The sequence below is a fragment of the Abramis brama genome (assembly GCF_963993115.1).
Source record: "Abramis brama genome assembly, chromosome: 20".
Lineage (NCBI taxonomy): Eukaryota > Metazoa > Chordata > Actinopteri > Cypriniformes > Leuciscidae > Abramis > Abramis brama.
Genome location: NC_139982.1, coordinates 24855534 through 24876863, shown reverse-complemented (window position 1 = coordinate 24876863; position 21330 = coordinate 24855534). Strand labels below are relative to the sequence as shown.

General features: G+C 38.9%; 2 protein-coding genes across 3 annotated transcripts in view; one reads left to right on the top strand and one right to left on the bottom strand.

Moving 5' to 3' along the window:
• Positions 1-6273, bottom strand: part of zcchc14 (zinc finger, CCHC domain containing 14) — a 29720-nt gene extending 23447 nt beyond the window's left edge. The window contains exon 1 of the mRNA XM_084095180.1: positions 4894-6273. Within this exon, the coding sequence (XP_083951306.1) occupies positions 4894-5538 (645 nt within the window). The 5' untranslated portion in view covers positions 5539-6273. The remainder of the gene's footprint in view (positions 1-4893) is intronic.
• A 3715-nt stretch (positions 6274-9988) lies between these two features.
• Positions 9989-21330, top strand: part of jph3b (junctophilin 3b) — a 36527-nt gene continuing 25185 nt past the window's right edge. Inside the window, exon 1 of one of the 2 annotated variants that reach the window (XM_084094816.1) lies at positions 9989-11634. In XM_084094816.1, coding sequence (XP_083950942.1) covers positions 11253-11634 — 382 coding nt within the window. In that variant the 5' untranslated portion in view covers positions 9989-11252. The remainder of the gene's footprint in view (positions 11635-21330) is intronic. The other variant, XM_084094815.1, reaches the window with a different exon arrangement.

The window sequence follows — 21330 nt, the reverse complement described above, 5'->3', positions numbered from 1 at the left end:
GCAGCCATTTCTTCAGTCTTCAGTGTCACATGATCCTTCATACTGATTTGGTGCTCCATAAACATTTCTCATTGTTATCAACCGTTGAGCTGCTTAATATTTCAAAAGAACTCGCAACTTTCAAAACTTATGTCGTTTTTGTCAACTGAATTTTTTTTTTTTTCAGCTGAACAATTGACACACTGTACCTCTATACCTCACAGCCTCGTCTTCATTCCTGTCAAACATTATATGGTGCCTCTATTGCTTTAAAAACACAATATGTTGAAAGTGCTCAAATGGGCCCAATTTGGATGTCATGGCATCTTTAAACAGTGCTATCAGACATGTTATTCAAATAAATGTTGGCGATTACAATCAAAGTACAGTATCACAAAAAGATTCTCAAAACAAAAGAGCATGTGTTTTTGTTGATGTTTAGGCTAGTATAAAGGTCTCTTGAACAAGCGAGCAGTCGGTGCTTCCTGATGAATCACAGGAGAGTTACACAGAGGGCTGATTTAAGCATGGAGAAATGTGCTGAGCTTCACTTCATGAAAGCCAAAACCAACAAATCACTAAATAGAACCGCCTTCTCTGCCTTCACAGGGTACTTTCCCACTACACCCGCTGAAGCACAGGTCTCGGCAGCATGTGTGCCTCATGAGCCCATGTCAGTACAGATAACACTCCACTAGAGATATTTAGATCTGACAACACTGGGATCACACAATAAAAGACTCAACATACATTAGGAAGTGTTTTATCACATTTTGCCAACATGCATTTTTACCGTTTTAACCGCACATTGATCCTTCACTGTAGTACTGTAAGTATAGAAACCAATATTACATAACCAAAAAGTTATTTTAATCACAAAATTACAATAAAAACAAAACACACACTGATTTCTGAAGGATTACGTGACAGCGGAGACTGAGGAAATGGCTGCTGAAAATTTAGTCAGTAAAATACAGTAAAATTCAGCTTTGCCATCACAACAGTGAATCACCCTTTAAAACGTATTCAAATATTTAATATTCAAATTTTAAAACTTTACTGTATTATTGGTCATATAAATACAGCCCTGGTGAGCATAAAGCCGAGGACACACCAAGCCGACTGTGTTGTCGCCTCTCATTGGCTGCGTCTCGGCCAAAAAGCTGCACTTGAACACACCAAAAGGACTACAGGCGACTGTCAACTAGTAACTAGTCTATTTTCGTCATTCAAAAAGGGAAACCGAAAATAGGACTGCAGATATACAAACCGAAAACAAAGCAGTTCTTGCTTACCATTTGGAATATCATTCATTCTGATCACTTTCTTCATTATAGCCAGCTCATGTTATTAAAAAATATTTGTGTATTCGAATGCTCAGGTAAGATGATGCAAAAAAAAACAGCCTTCTGTCTGTGCTTTCATGACTTCTTTGCTCGCTTTCATCATTTCGCTTTTATTCTCGTGCGCTGACTCGTTCGCTAAGCAGAACAGCCAATCAGAGTTCTCTCTCTTAGCGATGGCCTGACGCCGATTTAACTTGCTGAATCGGCCCAAAAAAAAGACTTAATGGCGTTCGACTAAAGCCAACGGTGTGGAACATACAGAAGAAACTAAGCCAACCAACGCTCAAAAACGGCCCGATATTCCAAACTTTTGACTGATAGTGTTAGTGTGTATATGTTACCGGCAAAGTGTGTAATCCGGCATTCTATAGAATGCCTAGGTAATGTATAGAATTAGGTAATGTATTTTCTGCAAAAAACATCAGAAATTCTATACATTGCCTAGGCATTCTATACAATACCGGGATTTCACACTTTGCCGGTAACATATACACTACTGGGCAAAAAATAGTGAATATTTGGTATCACATTAAGCTTAAAGCCTTAAAGGAGACATATCATGCTTTTAAATTGTTCCTTTTTACATATAAATCATACATTTGTAGTCTTGTAATTATATAAAGCGGAACTGCAATGCTTGGGTCTGAATTCCTCATTATTATAGCTCCACAGGCCCCTTTTCTACCCCTTTTCTGATGTGCGTCTGAGAGCAACTCGTTTTGGTGCGGTCTCTTTAAATACAATTGAGACACTTCATACCCCGCCCACACTCGGTTCAACTCCACCCCGTTCGGCCATTTTTGTAGTTTGATAGCAGAGATACGATTATCTAGCGGCACAGAAACTTTTTATTCACACGTTATTAACAAAATGTCAACAACGGAAGACTTGTCCAGCCAGCCTTACATGTTCGAGCCAGAGTCGGAGCAGGAGCGAGATGAAAAAGAAGACGACGAACCTGTAGAACAACGTCTTCATATGGATGTATCGCAATGGTGTGTTACTGTATTTACACATGAAACTTTGGTCTTCCGACCTTTTACCACCGTGTCAATTTATTTTGATTAATATGTGCGAGGGAGAGAGAGCAAGACAGCGGCTAGTTTGGAGACGGTGATGTCTTGTTTTTTACACTTTCGCCTGGCTCTGAAGAGAGAGAGTGAGCGCGCGCGCGACCGGGTCTCTCTCTCTGCTCGTTCTTTCAGTTAAACATGCGTCCTGTAACAAGCGCGGCAGTTCATCTACATTTAACGGCGTAATGACATGTGTGGGTTACTACATCCAACAACCGAACATTTTAACTTACTCTCTCGTAACTTCTGCATCCTTTAGCTTGGACTACAAAATTGCAGCGAGAAATAAAAATGGCGGATTGGGCCGGAAGTCAATGTCCTTATTTGGCAGTTCCGCTGCAAATACTGTGACGTAATAGTTCAAAAAACGTCATAGATAACAGAAAAATCGGAACAGGTTGAAAAATATGACCAAAACAGAATATAAAGATATCAACGAAGCACCTGAAGAGAATAATTTCATATTTTCTGTACTTCTAAACACTCCAAATATACAACAAAATGCATTTAAGGGCTAAAAAAGTGCATTTGGCATGATATGTCCCCTTTAAACTTAAACTGGGAGACATTTTTCAACTACTATGAACTGATAAATCCAATAAAATTGAGTGAAAAAGCTGTAAAAAGCTATTCCCGTGCTAAGTTACTTTATCTACAGTATTTGTGCAATTCTTGCTAATTTCCTGAACAGTGATTCGTGATTAAAATGAAAAGTGGTGTGGTTCTTTCTTTCAGTCTCAGTCTCACACAGACGGTGCTGTGGAGGCATTTCTATCTCTGCTTCGACATATCAAGAACAAGATGACATTAAGACAACAAGATGCCATAAAGACAAACAGTCCTGGTGTGGTTTTAATAACACCAGCTAAAAGCAAAAAAAAAAAAAAAAAAAATCCATAGCAGATGCTATGCAATATTCTTCAGAACTGTGTGTGCATCGTGTCAGCACATTTAATGTCATTTTTACATCTATTTATTCTGGAACTGCTGTATAATATCATATTCTATAATTAAAGGGTTTTGCTGCTTCTGTCAGTTTTCAAAGCCTGTTTGTTGACTCACCAAGCTAACATTTTTGAGTTACAACATAATTATACATTTGCAAAATTACATTACACGCTGGGTTTAAGAAAGTGTAAGTGTGAGTCTCGCGTCATCGTAAAGGCATTGATTCATTGAGATCACTCCTGCACTTGGAACCCCCATGAGAGGATGGAGAAGAGTTAAACAGTAAACACTCATTGGTTGGAGTTGTGTGAGATCTCATGGCTGAATTGTTTGTCTTTGCCAGATGACCCCAGTTCATTATTGTTGCTCTTGGTGTTCCCCATAGATACTGTTGAATAAATCAGGTCTGATCTGTATATCTTGGGGTGTATGGCCTAGCGCTTAAAAGTTTAAGCTAGTAAGCAAAAAGGTTGTGGGTTCAAACACCAAAAGGGGTTTTATGAACCATCAGCATTGTTGAACTGAGACACGTAACCCCAGGTCGCTCAAAGGGGACAGTCCATGTTGCTTTGGATAAAAATGTCTGTCCTATAAGGAATTAGTTATAGGCTAAATTAATCACACTAACATTATTTAGCATACAATCATAAACTCGTTTAACACCTTAAAGGGATAGTTCATCTAAAAATAAAATTGTCACTATTTAATGACATTCATCTTGTTCATCACCTTTTCTTTGTTCATCACCAAGACTTTCTTTGATTTACTGAAAACAAAAAAGATACATTTTGCACATCCATTGTTTTCCATACAAGGAAAGTGTGTGGATATTTTTATTTAACAAAATGTTGTATGGGCCATAAAAATAAATAGTCTATTCAACTAAAGCAATATTAGTCTTCTGCAGTTATACGGAAGCTTTAAGTAATATATATATATATATATATATATATATATATATAGCCTATATATATATATATGCCTATATAATGTGGATCTTAAATTTAAAGATGCAAATTTTCTGAGAATTAGAAATACTAATAATCTATTTAGATGGGTAATAATCAATTAGTCAACCATGTGACCCATTCACTTTCTTTGACATTCAGCAAAATATCTCTTTTTGTGTTATAGCCTATGGATGAAAGTCAGTAACACAGGTTTGGAGGTCGCAATGAAACGGAAGTAGTGCATATCTTTTCTTTTGTATTGTGACGTACATTAAAATATTGAAAAAGAAAAATGTAGGGCAGGGAATTGGTTTTATGCATCGGTTGTTGATTGGATTTAAAAAATGTGGGGCTTTGCACACAAAAGTGAAGGCAGATGAACAGGGTTTAAGCAGACTAAATGATTGGAGAGGTCCTCCATACATCACCAGACAGAAGTCTGTCGTTTTCTCTGGAAGATGCAGTTATGACATTTTGATGAAACTTTACTAAAATGAAACGTGCATGGATGAATGGTTCACAATAAGATCAATAAAAAGCATTTGAGAGAATATGCAGGGCGAATTCCATTACATGCAGACTCTAAATGTTTCCCACCTTGCAGCACGGACATCCGGCCTGGCAGGAGTTTAAGGTGGATGAGGTGATGAAGGAAGAGAAGGTCGGGGTCACGCTCACGTTTGGGAGAGCAGCAGCAGCACAAGCCCCGCCCCCATGTGACGTCGACGACGCCTCACCAACTGTCACCTGTAGGATCTTCTGGATTTGTGTCAGCTCTTGCCTCAGCACCTGCTTTTGATGAAAACTAAAGGCGGGATGGTTCGAAGCCATGGTGAAGAGGAGCAAAAATTGCTCTCCCGTCTGGCCATCGTTAAGCTTAAGTCCGTAGTTATTAATGATGGTGTCGATGTGAGTTAGGGTGCGAAACAAAACTCCTGCCGCTACGCGGTTGTCCGAGCTGAGGAGCGCGAGTGAGACGAGCAGTTTGCTCCTCACGACCACATCCGTGATGTTGGCCAGGTTGGCGAGGTCAGCCGGGTTGTTGGCTTTGATTTCTGCATCCCTCAGAGAGTGGTAGTCTTTTCGGGCTAGGTCTTCCAAACACGACCCGAGGAAGCGCAGCTCAATGGGAACGCATAGGTCCAAAAGGCCGCAGAAGAACTCAGCCCTCTGCGCCGAACTCAACACGGAGAACCAGCGGTAAACCTCCTCTCTCTGAACAAAGCATCTGTTCTCAACCATCTTAGACAGCACTTATAAAATGCATCAGATATTAAAAACAAAGTTCATACAGCAGTGGTCGATGGCCTTTACGAACTTTACAAACTTCCAAATCATTCACTGACGTAAACATCCATGAAGTTATAGGCAGTGGTCAGTCTGAGCGTCTCAGAACCCCTACAACAAGACATGCTACATGGTTTCCTTCGTGTTTTATATGCCAGCGATTGCATTATCTCGTCAAAGCCATATCAAGTTGTTAAAGAAACAAATTGTGTTCACTGTAACGTTAATCCCAGACGCGCGGCGGCGCAGCCCCTCTGCCCGCCCGTGTCTCTCCTTTTTCGGCAAGCCCCCCTACGTGATCCCCACGTCAGCCAGTTATTCAATAGTCTCCAGGACACATTATAAAACAAGCACATTTCTTTCAGATCTTACAGTATCCGTTAGAACGATTCGTCCAGATGAAATTATCGGCATTGCTGTGCACGCGCAAAGGAACCGTCTTCGGGCAATAAACATTTTGTGTGGAAAACTCCCCGGTTTTAACAGTTTGACTGGTCGAATGGACGTCAATATATCCGTATATTCCTTCCTCGGACGATTTGTTACATTTTTTTAAAAACGTGACACTTTACCCGCTGCTTTTGTTTGCACTTCACGCGAGTGAATTAATCTACGGTTTCGTTGCCTATCATTATCCTGTCTTCAAGTCGAGTAAGGAGAACTGAGTGTAGTTCACTATCCCGAACTTCACGCAAACCCTGCCCACTGCTGATTTTTATTGGATGAGCACCTTGTCAGTCATCACATTCTGCGCCGTGATTGGCCAAAACGCCATTCTCTTATATCTCTCAAGCGCCTGCAGTCATATTTAATGTGGACTGTAAAATATTGTATTATTTAAAGAGATAGGGTACATTCACTTAACATGCATTCTTAACTGAATTTTAGACATAAGGTACATTTATAATAATAAAAATAAAAAAATACTATGAATCATTCCTGTGGCAGTCTTGTACAGGAAAACCCCTTTTATGAAGTATGGCTTTGGATAGCCACTAGGCATATATTGGAAATCTCTGGTTTTGTCATTTAATGATGTCAACTTTCCCGAAGATGGCGCCAGTTGTCCCAGGGCTCCATCAAGGACCAAGTCATAATATCCTCACCCAATCTAGTGGATTCTATATTTTCTTAATACAGTAACTTAGTATTTCAAAAAAGTTAATCAAAGTTGTCCTCGGACAAGAACGGGTATTGTTCAAAATGTATGTATAACTTTGATGAAAGGTTTTGATCCATTTCAAATGTTGACTACTGTACTTTCCACTCTGTCCTATTTTTCTTTGTAGGCTATACAACCTAGTACAATAGTAACGGTTACTATTTTATTTTCCCCTAGTGCCTTGTTGTTGTTTATTTTTAATTATATTTTTTGCGTTTCAGATTTGGAAGACAATATTGCTTTATTAGATTTAAAATAAATTATTTTGTATTTAAATAATTTAATAATTAAAATGCAAAATCGTCTTAAAATATGCATCATAATTCTTATTCTAGATAAAAAGATTTACTTGCAGGGGTGAAACTATGGTCTGACAAGTGGAGTGGCCAAAATTGAACGTTGGGTGATGATTTGTAATATCAAAACAAATTTTGATTCCAAATGTTGTAATTTTTATTTGAATTATACCACATTGTTATAATGTGTCATCATAGGACAATTGGTCACATATTTAAGTAACTGTAAGGGTTTAAATCAAATGAGAAACCCAAAATATGTATTTGTTGTCAGGCTTCCTGCAAAAGGTTTGGATTTTGTGGAACTGAATTTTGAGCAGAAACAGCATAAAAGTCCAAACTTATTACGAAAATAATATGGCTAGTCATAAAACTTCGGACCGTTTTGGACCGTTTTGGACCAGCTCAAAAAGTTGTTTCAGAGAAAAAAGCAAATTGCACTACAAGCTTTGACAAACATTTTCTACATTTACGCTAAAACAATTAACCAGATACAGGACACATACTGTCAAGACAAAACATCTCAAAAAAGACAATAACATGACACCACTTATTGAATTGAATCTCAAAATCACCCAAGTTATTCATAAATTGCACATGAAGTTGTTGATCTTGTCCTTTCGTGTGTTTGTATCGTGTTATAGTTTCACTTCTCCGAAAAGATTCAGTGCATGCATGAATGAACTGTAAACATAGTGTCACTTTTTATTCATCGGGCAACAGCATACAAAATAGTTTTCTTTGTTTTTCTTTTTTTGGTCACCTAAGCCATTTTCATTGGATCTTAAAACGTTTGTAGCGAAGTTACAAAGAATGTCCACAGTAACAAAAGATTAATAAATGCTGTAAAAACGGTTGTTCATTTTTAGTTTATGACATCTAATTTAGAACCACTGATATCTGAGAAGACCCTACTGGTAATTTTTTTATAATCAAATACAAATGTAGAAGATGAGTAAACTTTAGTATAACTATACAGTGCTGGCAAATTAAACTGTTGCTGATCAAAAATGAACACTAGAGGGAGCAGTTGGCTCTCACTTTGTGACTGCAATTTGAAAGCTTTTTCTGTGCTCAAGCAAAGGTGACAGGTGATCACGAAAACAAGGATTGGTCATGATCATGCATGACGTAACTTTTAATGAATTCAAAGTTATACATAAACTTGTCAAATAATGGTGTCATTTTTAATTTAGTGTCAAGGTATCATTTTCAGTGGTACTTTGTGGACCAATTCATGATCAGACATCAATTTACTCCAAAACTACACAAGGTCAAGCTAGCCGCGACGAAAATAGAGGCGCACTATTTCTCAAGATAATTACAGTAATCAGCAGGAAAAGCAAAGAGACATTCCATCCCATTGGCAAGTGAATGGGATGCCAAAGATGTTTGTCTGATGTATATAGAATCACATTTAACAACAATTCAGATTTAAATCATTGCCCTATATATGTACTGAAGTATTTGAGTTGATTTAACATGCTCATTACACACCCTCCAAAAAAACCTGAGTTAGCAAATGTTCCTGTTTCTGCTATTACTGCCCTGTGGTTAAACAAGTAAGGGAAGCTAATTTAATAACTCTCCAAATTTTCAATAACAGCCTTGGGGTTTTTTTCAGTTGTGCTGCAGGGGTGCGTGAGTCATCTCGGCCTGTTTTGCTAACAATTCTGAGTGATCTTGTGTCTCTGGGCTTAAACTCATGGTAATGCTCCTCAGGCCTCAACCATAGCGTGTCTGCATCAAATCCTCCATGGTGAAGCAGAAACTATACAATTATTTTTTCAAAATGTAAGATTTGTGGATCAGAACAGGATAACGCCAATGCAATTAAAGGTAATGAATTATAAAGCATATGCATGTTTGTTTTTTTGGTCAAAAATATTATTTTAATGGTTAACATGGCAATATTGTTTGGCTTTTGATGTCTAACTGTCAAATTATTTCTCTCTTGTAGGTTTTTCAAGAAAGGGTGTAGTTGTTTGCAAAAGAACAACCTTGCAAAATCCGTAAATCTGAGAGGAATGTTCGCACTTCCCCTGCAATCTCTATCTTATACACACACACATACTCCCACACTATGCCTGCTGATCCCACTTCATAAAATCTCCCTCTCCTACTCTAATTCTAATCAAGCCAACAGCAGGCTATCACTAAAATAGCCTGATAAGCTAAACCACCAGAAGCAATGAGTTAGCATTGCTCAGTCAAAGACATGTAGTGTAATGAGTCAAATACATGAATCGTCTTGATTCAAAATATAGGTGACCTGTTTACTGCATGAAACTTGGTTCTCAGTACCTGCTGAGCCAAAGCAGCATGTCAGAGTATTTTTACCCAGCTCTGTCAGAGTTGATCCCCTGTAATTGAGAGGATAAATATCCCTCCTCCTCTTTACAAACAGATTGTTACACACAATTGCAATTTTAATGATATGATAACATATATAAATCAAGTCTCTTGTTGTCGTGTATATAAAGAATTTTACATACTGTATTTTGAAGTACAGGTACGTCTCCATGTACCCTCTTGAATCCTCATGGGCTTTTTTCATTACAGGATACTTCTAAGGAAAAGTTGTTTGAGAAGGAAAACGGAGAAATACTGTAATGCATTGTGTTCTCAGTAATCTCAGTGATGTGTCTTCAATTATAACCTATTTTGTCTACAGTATGAATCGCAAGTCGCCACAGTAAAAGAGACCCTTGTGCCTTACAGATACCATGGAATCCAGAGAAGAATAGTCAGGATGATCAAGAGCCAAGGTCAACAGAGCAGATTTAATATGATCTCACCTGCAACAAAGAGATTTAATGCACCATCTCAAGCCATATCGTTAACTGACAAATGCTCTAATTATTCTATGAGGGCAAAGCAATGGAGATTTAGTGGGAGGGTAGGGGGAGGACTAAGCCGGGCAATTAGGAAAAGCAATCTTTGCTCCCTGAGGTGGAGAGAGAGAGAGAGAGAGAGAGAGAGAGCAGTCAGTATTAACGCAGTACATGTCTCTTTAAATGAAGGGAGAGCGAGGGAGAGAGAGCATGTGCAAGGGGGAGGGGGAGTTGGCTGCGTTGGAACAGTCCACCTCTAATGAGCAGATTTGAGAGACACCAGTGTAAGAGAGAGAGAGAGAGAGAGAGACATCATATGGGGGAATAAGATGACGACGGAGTAAAAGACCATCAGCGTCACATGAAAATCATTCCAACAGCGTGATTGAATCAAGGAAGAACAGAAGAAGGTAAATCAGGAACAATGAATCTGGTTTTCCCACCTGCAAGCAAACCGGAGCACAGGATTTTTATACAGACCTGAAAAGAGAGCAGAGAGGAAAGCAGAGACAACGACGAAACAGTGTCCAGATAAGGAATTAATCACATCAGTTTGTTTACGATCAAGCTGTGCGCTCATCCAGTGCTGGCGAGAGCGTGCATATATATGCATGCGATTGTGTGTGGATAGAGACTGCATTGCTGCTAGAAGACAGAGACTGAAGCTTGCAAAATCCATCGCTCTTTTTTTCTTGTTTCTCTTGCACTCAGTCTCCCTGTGTGGCATCAGCATGTCGGGTGGATTTGGTACAACAGTAAGTGAGCTCCTGGCAGAGGGGATGCGTTTGTAAATGCTACCTGCTTGCTTCATCTATCGGCCGTCACTCTGAGTTCTCACAGGTTTCTAGGTGGAGCCTGGTGGTCTCAGCGACTGGGAGGGGAAGTGAAACAGCTCAAAGCCCCAGAGAGGGAGAGCGGGAGTGAGGGTAGGTGCGTGCTGGCACAGGTGCCCCTCTGTGGAGGCAGGAACGAGGAGGGGGCCAGAGCACCAGAACCGAAAGAATTGTTGCTGCGCTGGTAACGGTAGAACAAGGCGCATGGCTGGCGTGGGCCCACTTTCATCACTAAGAAGCAACTGCAGGAAAGCAACTTGTGAATAAAAAGCTCCACTCCTGGAAGAGGATGGTCTGAGAGGACTCAAGCTGCTCCTGCCTAGTTTGACAGGAGGGGACTACTGCCCAGGAGGGCACCTCTTTCTTTCTTTTAACTTTTTGCATTGTTTTTTAAAGGCCAATCAAGGGAGAGTTTATAGGTTTTTTCATTCCCTAGCTTTCCACCAACACCCTGGCCCCATTTCCAAATCTGATTTTGTTTGGGTCTTACTTCTTTTTCTTTTCTTTTTGAGATTTGGGGTATTTGCCAAAACCTATTTCATGCATGTCCACTGGGGGCAGGTTCAACTTTGATGATGGGGGATCATACTGTGGAGGGTGGGAAGAGGGAAAGGCCCATGGCCATGGCATCTGCACAGGACCCAAGGGCCAAGGCGAGTATGCAGGCTCCTGGAGCCACGGCTTCGAGGTGGTGGGCATCTATACATGGCCCAGTGGGAACACCTATCAGGGGACATGGGCGCAAGGTAAGCGCCATGGCATTGGTGTTGAAAACAAGGGCAAGTGGGTTTATAAAGGTGAATGGACACATGGATTTAAGGGACGCTACGGTGTGCGGGAAAGCACAGGAACCAGCGGCAAGTACGAGGGTACATGGAACAACGGTCTACAGGATGGATACGGAACGGAGACATACTCTGATGGAGGTAAGAGTTATGAAATTGTTTTGGTAAAGAGTTTGAGTTCAAGTTTTAAAAAAGTCTTCCAACTAAATGACACCACAAAATAGTGACATCTCTGGACAAGGGATAATTTAATGGAATCCCTCTTGTCATTACAAACCCATATGATTTTTTTTCTGTGGAACACCCTAACGTTGGACCCCAGTTTCTTGTGTATTCAACAGAAGAAAGTCATACCAGTTTTGAACAACATGAGGGTGAATAAATGTTGATGGGATTTTTGCATGAACTGTCCCTTTAATGAATAACACAAAAACTATTACAGCAGAGAGAGATATTTCTAGAATACCTTGTAATTTCCATTTTTGCACCACTCATCACTTTTTTACTTGTAGTCTGATTTTTTTTTAATTCTTCCTCTACTCATCATTTGAACAAGCGGATTCCTCCATCCTCCACAAGCTGCTGAGGAGATCAATTTGGAGGCTCAAATTAAGGCCAATTGGACATCTAGAGAGAGAGAGAGAGAGGAAGAACGAAAGATTCTAGTCAACCTACAAGTCTTGTAAAAGCCCTTGACAAAATACCAGAACACCCTATTTGGGCTGGAACAAGGTTTCCGTTTTACTGTTCTGGAGACAGTACAAACTAAAATTGCCAAAACAAAAGTCAAGATGATATGAAGGCCAGATAAGTGACAAAGATCAATGGCCATGAAAGTAACAATAGGCTAATTTACTTGAAACAAGCAAAACCACCACTGTAGCATATACTTGACATAACACTCATGCAATGGCTTACCTTTAACTGGCCTAGAGTAAAAAAAAAAGAAGAAATTTTTTAAATAATAAATTGTCCTGTCAGTGATTATTCAAGAAGAATCACAGTTGTTGGATGTAAATGCATACCAGTGCAGAGTCACGTGATCTGAACCCTCAGTTCTGTGCCTTTTTGTAAAAGAAATCTCCCATTTGATCACCCTTAGTGTCTTTGTTAGTAAAGGTGCAATATTAATACGTAATAGGTAGGTAACATTGTAATACCAACTATTAAAGGGATGGTGAATTTAAATTCTGTCTTTATTTACTCACCCTCATTTTATTCCAAACCTGTAATACTTTATTTCTTCTGTAGAAGACACAAAAATATAAAAATTTTAGATTGTTTGAAATGTTTTTGCATAACATTGGGCTTTCACATGAGAGTGAGTAAATAATAAAATAAATTTAAATTTTGGGTGAACTGTCCCTTTAAGTTAATAGGTAGAGTAGGAGTGTGACATACTCATATATTGATTTTTGTTTTATTGATCTAAAGGTAGCTGAATGTATAAATGTGGAGAAACATATCCAAATATGCATCCTCGCACTCTCTGAAGATATCGTTTCAGTGAGTGTGAAAAGTAAAATCAGCACCCCTTTGGCTGTTTTAAGTTGAAGAAAGTGTCAATTCTGGTGAATGAGGCATACTTGTATCAACAGTCTATCTATTTTCAGAGCAGCATAACCTCTCTCTCTCTTTGTTTAATTTTCTTTGCATTATGGAAGTGTTGCCTGTGAGTCTTTTACACCAAGTTGCTGTGGAAACACACACAGACTCTGGCAGCAGGTCAGCGTGTCACTGGAGACTCAATGCTCGCAACTCTGATTGGCTGGCTGACTCGCTAATGGCGTTTACTTACTTTGGTACTAATCTGGACCACTTAATCACAACCACAGTAAGCAGTCAGTGAAGACAGAGATTGATAAAAAAAAGAAAGAAAGAAAATGAGCCAAAGAAGGGAGAGACAATACAAGAGGAGGTTAATAGGGCCACAAAGAGGTTACAGTGGCATTATCAGCTCTCAGTACTGTCTGAGTACACTACAGCTGCCACACATGAAAGCATCTGTTCACATTATGACCTGAATTTCACCATCACACTAAAGAGGACAGGTTTTACATTAGCTTCTTCTGCTGAAGAAGAGACTCTCATAGTATGCAATATTATAAACACGTCTTTGCTATAAATATAAACTGACATTTCTAGGCTTGCTGTAAATATGTGATATTGCATTACTATTAACGTTACATCACATGCATTAATCTTTGATTCAATAACATGTCTTGTCATGTTTTACCCCTCAGTCGGCCCCTTAGGGATTACTTGTCTACAGAGAATGGCATTGTACAGGATATGGATGATTTTTGCTTTTATGGCTGCTCTGATTTCAGTTTCTGATGTAACTCTAATGATTATTTAGAAGTCAGGGAGTAAAGTACTTACATACATCGATGTGGAACTCTGTGTTGCTTGAGGCCAACAGTGTTACCATGTCCACTATGGGGCTTATGTACAGCAATTCCCTGCACTTTTGCATGACTAAAACTCAAATGCTGATAAATGTGGCCTCTGAAAAGCGCCATTCTGCATTGCTCACTTGCAAATCGAAATACCTAGAGCTGGCTTGACAACAAAAGGAAGCATACATATCAGTTATGTGGTTCAAATACATTGAGAATTATTTTATTATGTTCATAATCCTAAAATGGGGACTATTCCACTTCTCAAATACATCACCTACATAACATTAAAAAAAAGAAAAGAAAAGTCAAACTGAAATCCCCTTAAACGGATAACAGCCTGCTAGTCTATGTAGGCTTAGAGAGATTTGGTTTTAAGTGTAGCTTTATTTTGTATTGTGGAGCGTTGTCACAATACCATTGCCCCATATACAGAACACATTGCCTGAATAAACAACAATTTTATGGCATTGTTTCTATAAGATTGACAATGCTATAAAAGTGTGTGGTTTGCATCAGGGTAAAGTCGCCATTGGCCTGCCATGTGAAGCACCTATTATTTCCAAAGCTATAAATGCCCAATGGATGGTTTATATTAGAGTAGGTTAAGGATAAGAGATCTCTTTAGTCCATCTATGGATACAAACACCTGTTTCATTCTGAGAAGTGCACTGTCCTGGATTTAAGGCCACTAGAGATGAGCGTGGCCGACAGATGTGTACTCTGCAAGAGTCTGGCCCGCAACCACACGCATGCAACAATTACTCTGCTATTGCTGACTTTGTGAAAAAGACAAGAGATTAATAATTCATGGAAGAGCCGATCCAAACAGACATTCTGCCTGCTTTGCGGGAGTCTGCCTTTTCCTGGTATTAATTCTAATTAGTACTGTATACGAGATATTTAGGCCAAGTGAGCCACAACGCCATCATTTCTTTAGACAGACTTGTCCCTGATCACGACACATGAAAAGGAAAAAACAAGAAGTATTCAACCTCGAAACAGAACAGCAAGCATTGTTAAAGAAACCATTATAAATTCAACCCGGGGGAAGGCGCGTGATTAAATCTGTCCTGTGATGTTTCCGCATCTTTGATCTTTCCGCATTAACCGTTTCCGTTCTGTGTGCCCCGCGCTGTTGCACAATGCATCTCATAGGCCTCCGGCAGAAACGCAAGCGAATTAGTTTTGACATGTGGGTTGCAGGACTCATAGAAAGCCAATACCGGACCACTAATCACATAACCATGTGACCCATGTGGGATGTCCCATGCTCATACAAGGCTACTGTTGTTTGCATGTCCCATACAGTAAGTCAGCATTTTCTTTTTTTGCTACTGCATTTTCATTGGTAATGCTGTTTTCACAGCAGTGCAGTGATTCAATTAGATGTTCCTCTGATTAATACTAACGTCTGCATCCTCAGAGAGCTCCCGCTCTCTATATTGCATATTCACACTTGGTTTGTTCAAACAGACTTGTTAGATCTCACAAAGCAAGAGATCTGACATCTACCTCATGGAAAGAATACACATTGTATTGGATATCTGAACATCTTAACCTCCTGAGACGCAGCAAACAAACAAACACAGGTTTTGTCATTTAGATTATTTCTTCTAACAAGTGACAGATACATTTTTGCGAAAATACCAGATGCACAGTTGAAATACCAAACAGTTTGATCAAACGTGCGGCCTTAAACAGCAAAAACCAATGATTATAAGGGAATAATTTTCACTTCACTTTTAAAATGTGATGATCCCATTTCATTTATATATATAAACTAAGCATGGTTTATGGTTAGTTTATTAATTTCAGTTCATTAATTGCATTTTGGATTGTATTTTCCCCTGATGTTTGTGACCCTATAAACATAGAGATATATTATATTATAAATAGCTTTACATAATTATATCATATTATTATAATATTGAATATGAAAGAAAAGCCCAGGATGTCCTTTTCATGATATATATGAAACACTTCAAACTGCGATATATATGGTCTAAGAGATATTAGCAAACAGCTTATGTCCACTACAGTGAACAAAAATGAATTGCTGAATCTCAGGAGGATATAAAACTCAACTGAAACAGGCAGGCTATACACCCACTCTTATCTTCAGAACCATGGAGAGCGCCAGCAGCGCGCCAGTGTCGTGACTGTTCTCCCTCTATCTCTCTCCCTGAGAGGAGCTTTCCCACGATATCATAGTAATACAAGAGAAGAGCACACCGATTATCTAACAAATTCTCTTCATTAGGCCCACCTGTCATGCTGTTTACTTCTAACACCTCTTTAGCCGCCTCTTTTAATGAGAAGTTCCTATGACTACCAGCAGAATTATCAAAGGACTGGAAGATTGCGTGTGTTTGTACCACAAGAGATCTCACTTTCACTCCCCTGCCTGACCTCACTGGGAAAACGTACATAAGGGACCCTTTAGAATTTGTTTTAACCGACAATAACATTTTCTGAACGTCAAAGTGTGAAATCGAAAGAACTTCATTTGAATAACAAATGTCCAAATAGTTGATTTTTTTTTTATCTTGACTGTTCCTGTTTCAAAATGAAGGAAAAAAAAGTTAATTTATAGATCAGTTCAAGAGAAGAGTGCTAGCAAACAGTATTTTGACACATTTTGCACTTCTCCAGATGAAGTATGACAGATATTGACATATATTCCAAGACAAAACAATACCTGAATATACACAATTTATCCAATCCAAAGTTTACATACCCTTGGTTCTCTATATTGTGTGTTGCATCCTTGAATGACTCTCTGGTTTGTCCTGAACAGTGAAGCTGTCCACTTATTTTGAAAGAAAATCCTCCAGGTATTGTAAGATTACCAGCATGCTTTGAATGGTTGCAATGGCTATATGATGTTGAGATCCATATTTGCGACTGCAAAAAAAAAATCAGTTATAATCAACACGATATTAAAAAAGATTTGTATTTAAAATCTTGAACATGATAATTACACTAAATTATTAAGTCTTATCTTTTAATATAAACATCTGCCTAAAGAGTATGCAAATTATGAGCCTTACTGTAAGAACTGAATACTAACAAACATGTAGCCTACTTAATGTTTCATTATTTTGTGAAGCTGCTTGTAAACACACTGGAATATACTTTTGTACATAAATATCATCTAATGTAAAGTGTCACTAATCTTTTGCGCTTCTTGCACATCCTGTTAAAAAGAGTGAAGATTGCATCTTAATTTCAGTCACTGTGACTTGGGAATCTGCCCGAGGCCTTCAAGGAACACAGAGCAGTTCAAAGGCTAATCAAGGACAAGTTTCCCCTTCACATACCTCAAACGGGAAGACGTAATGTACAAAACCATTTCAGCCGGTGGGCGTATCTTGTCCTCAGTCCGCCAGACTCCGAGTCGGATGCTTAGTTTCGTGTCTGTGCTAACGCTGTGCCCATCAATCAGAGCACTACGGACGTCAGCAGTTTTACATCACTGTCAGGCTGCCTTTATTCTGGAAGGCCTGCCAATGCATCATAATCAAAAATCCTCTCTCGTCTATAATCCGTTGAACTATCTATTAGATTTGCTTTTGTTTTACGGATGCTAATGATGTTACTGATTATCCACAAAATTTGTTTACTATACAGGTCTGTAGAGATCTATAATTGTGAAAAATGAGAACAGAGATGAGATTTTTTCATTTGTGGCTTGTAGAAGTTACAATAATGTTAGTATGATGAAGATATTTAGCTATTGTTTTCTCAAAATCTTGCTTTATTTGAGCTGTTACGGTTAAATCTGAAGCGAGCAAAAATGTGCAGTAGATAATGAATGGAAGTGTGGGTATGTGTGTGTTTGTGCGAAAGAACTACACTGTGATTGTTTGGGAGGTGTGAACTGATGCCTCCTCTCTTTCTATGTGTCGGTGTGTGTGGGAACTTTCTGAGCTAATCCCATCACTTTAGGTCTGTGTTTGATCTACATATCACACAGCACGCAGCTGCTGCCCGACAATATGAAGAAAGCATCAGCAAGATGTTGGCCACTCCGCTGAATACAGCATCAGAATGACAACAGCTACAGGCCTGTGACAGTGTGTCAGTTTCCTGTTCTCACTTCAGTTGCAGTACTTGCTTTCACTTCTTCATACACACCATTTGCCTGCAAGAATTCTTCTACACATATAATTATCAAATCTTTGAAGGGTTTTTCATGAGGAAAAAGTAACTATTTTATGAGTTGGCAATTTGGTATGACTTTGTATGAACTGTGTCACGTGAAGGTCTATCCCAAACCCTAGGGTAAACCTGACCCCTGTTGGGATATAAGCAAATAGTAAAAAAAAAAAAAGGATGAATGAGATCATATGAATTCATACAAATTTGCCACCTTTGTATGAAGTTGTAATATAAAAAGGTTACAATTTTCATTGAAGTGTGGGGTTTAGATAGATAGATAGATAGATAGATAGATAGATAGATAGATAGATAGATAGATAGAGGCAGAGCTGCTTGTGAGCCAGGAATATATGTATACTGAAGTGGGGGCTGGGAATAGATAGATAGATAGATAGATAGATAGATAGATAGAGGCAGAGCAGTTTGTGAGCCAGGAAAGTATGTATATTGAAGTGGGGGGCTGGGAAAATCCACCATGCACAGCTCCAGCCCCATTGAGCCATCCAGCAGCCCTCGCTGACATGCCAACCCACAGAGATCAATACAGGCAGAGGGAATGGGGGCGTTCGTATGGCTGTATGTGTATGCATGTAGCTAACAGGATGAGAAAGCTGATAATGTAAAGACAAAAGGGATGGGAGAGAAGAAAAAAGGGTGAGAACGGATAAGAGGTGGGAGAGATGGTGAGATAACGGAAGTAGCACAGTGAGCTGTGTGTGTGTGTGTGTGTGTGTGTGTGACTGCCACAGTAATAGTGCCAGCATGTTCTAGAATGTTGGCCAGGATGAATCATCAGCATGTAGGGATAGTGGTTACATCAGAGGTGATCTCATAGAGCGCAAAAAAGTACAGGACAGATCAGGTGGATCATGAATATACACGTTCCGGTATAAAAAGATCAATGCTAGATGAGTGCAAACTATTAAAGGGATAGTTCACCCAAAAATTGTCATCATTTACTCACCATCACATTGTTCAAAAATCCCACGGCTTTATTCTGTGGAGAACAAAAAGTACATGTTTATATGAACACTCTTTAAATACATTTAAATACTTTTTGAATATAATAATTCACAAGTTGTACAAACCACTTTTTTGTACTTTTTGAGCTTGACAGGTCCAGTCTGTATTCTCTTACATTATAAGGTAAATGATGACAATTTTGGTTCTGCGGTGAATTTTCCCTTTAAACATATCTGTGTGAAAGTGTGTTATCCCAGATTTCAGCACCACAGAGAGAGCAACTCTGTAACTGGACTTGGTTTTAAGTGTGAGATCAGAAAACCTAGAGAGAGACAAAAAAGACGTATGGATTACAGAGCTCATCTCAGTCTGGAATCATATTTAAAGCAATGTCTATTTGCTTCATTTGTTGATTTTGCTATCTTAAAGTGACATGGGCAACCAATTACAAATCAGTTATTTTAGAAACCGTAATGAGTAGGGCTGTCAATTTAATCCGTCAATTTAGTCTGATTAACTATTAGGAAATTAACAATAAAAATAAACACAATTAATCATGCCTGAAATGCAGAAATCTGAAGATGCGTTGTTGTTTTTTTTACATTTTAACTACTTGTAACATGACTAGGCATCCAAAAGACAGTGTTTAGCTAATATGAAAAAAACAAACAAAAAAAACAAATATTGACTTCTAATTCATCTATTTAATGCTTTGCTCAACTATATAACGTCTTAAATTATCTTCGTTCTTGGGCTTCTCTCAGCAGATATTGATATATGGCATTAGTTGCGATTAATTAGGCACCAGCCCTAGTACTGAAACAACAACTGTAGGGATTAAAACACTCTTTTTCTTCTTCCAGTGGCAACATTTTCAGATTAAGGCCCATCAGCACTGTTCTTATCACGTGCGAGAACTTTAGTGTTATTGGTTACCCATGTCACTTAATGAAGGTTCCAAGATGGTCATCCATCAAGACTCCTGACAGAAAGATCAGGCTGCCAGCGCCATAAAGGAAATTTTGCAGAACGCGACATTCCATTATTTTGTTGGCACATTCACCAATAAATAACACTGCTGGCGGCTAAACAGATGGACATTGTGATATCTCATGGAGATTAAGATCGATGAGATGAACACTTGGTCCTCTGGGGGAACCATCACAATAAATGAAGTAATAGAGCCAGGTCTGGAGATCATGGCTGCCAAAAACACTCTTCCACTGTTGCCATTTTGTCACTTCCTGTGCTTGCCATTGATGAGGTTGGTCATGCTGATGATGGTACAAGTGATCACAACTGGAATCATGGTGTGCATCAGTGCCCTAGATGAAATGAGACAATTGTAATTCTTTATATAAGTACAGTATAATATGTGTTAAGAGCAGAAGCATTTACAGTCCACATTCTCAAAAATCTGATGATCTGATCAACTTCTTGGTCTAACTCTTCAGGTGGTATACAATTGCTTGCACTCTATTTAAACATGCAGTTGCTGTATTGAAGTATCGGGCACCTTTTACAAGTTATTTTTATGCACTGCCCTGCTACATTTCATTCTTTTTTCATTAAGTTGTTACTCTGCCTCATTGCGTGGCACAAAAGCAATGAGAGAAGCATTTTATTGAGCTCACGAGAATTATTACTGTTTGTGCCTGGAGTAACACGCACTGTAATCCTCTCCCAACTGTATTGAGTTACTCAAAAGGCACAAACATTTTACAGAGATGCGAACTGCAGTATCATCTCGGTCACTGTGATTTTGCAGAGTAAGACAAGTTCCTGGATCAATATATTTTGTTGATCCTGGAACAACATTCCTGTCTGAAACCATATCCCTACCCCTAAACCTAACCCTACTCATAACTTATCCCTAAAATCAGAGAAAATGTGAATAACACTGATGGTTGTAAGCCTAAACTTGACATGAAGTGTAAGGTTGTTCCTCATATCTGATTGGTTGATTGGAATGTTGTTCCAGGATAAACAAAGATGTTGATCCAGGAACATGTTGCACTTGGTGAAATCGTGTTCACTGTATGATCTCTCTGGTGGTTAAGTTTATAGTGCCAAGGCAGGTAAAAGGGCAGTCCTTTGGTTCTCAATCACATTCACATGTTCAAAAGGACTGAAACGCAAAGCACCTGTTTGTCAGTACAAACTGATATCACATAAGGTCACTTTCCATTGTCATCAGCAATTTAAGTTACGACAGGCATATTTTTGAAACTTTCCATGAATAAGATAAAAACAAATAGTCAGTGGAGGTGCTTAACCTCCAGAAAATGCTGATGATAATTTGGGACATGTC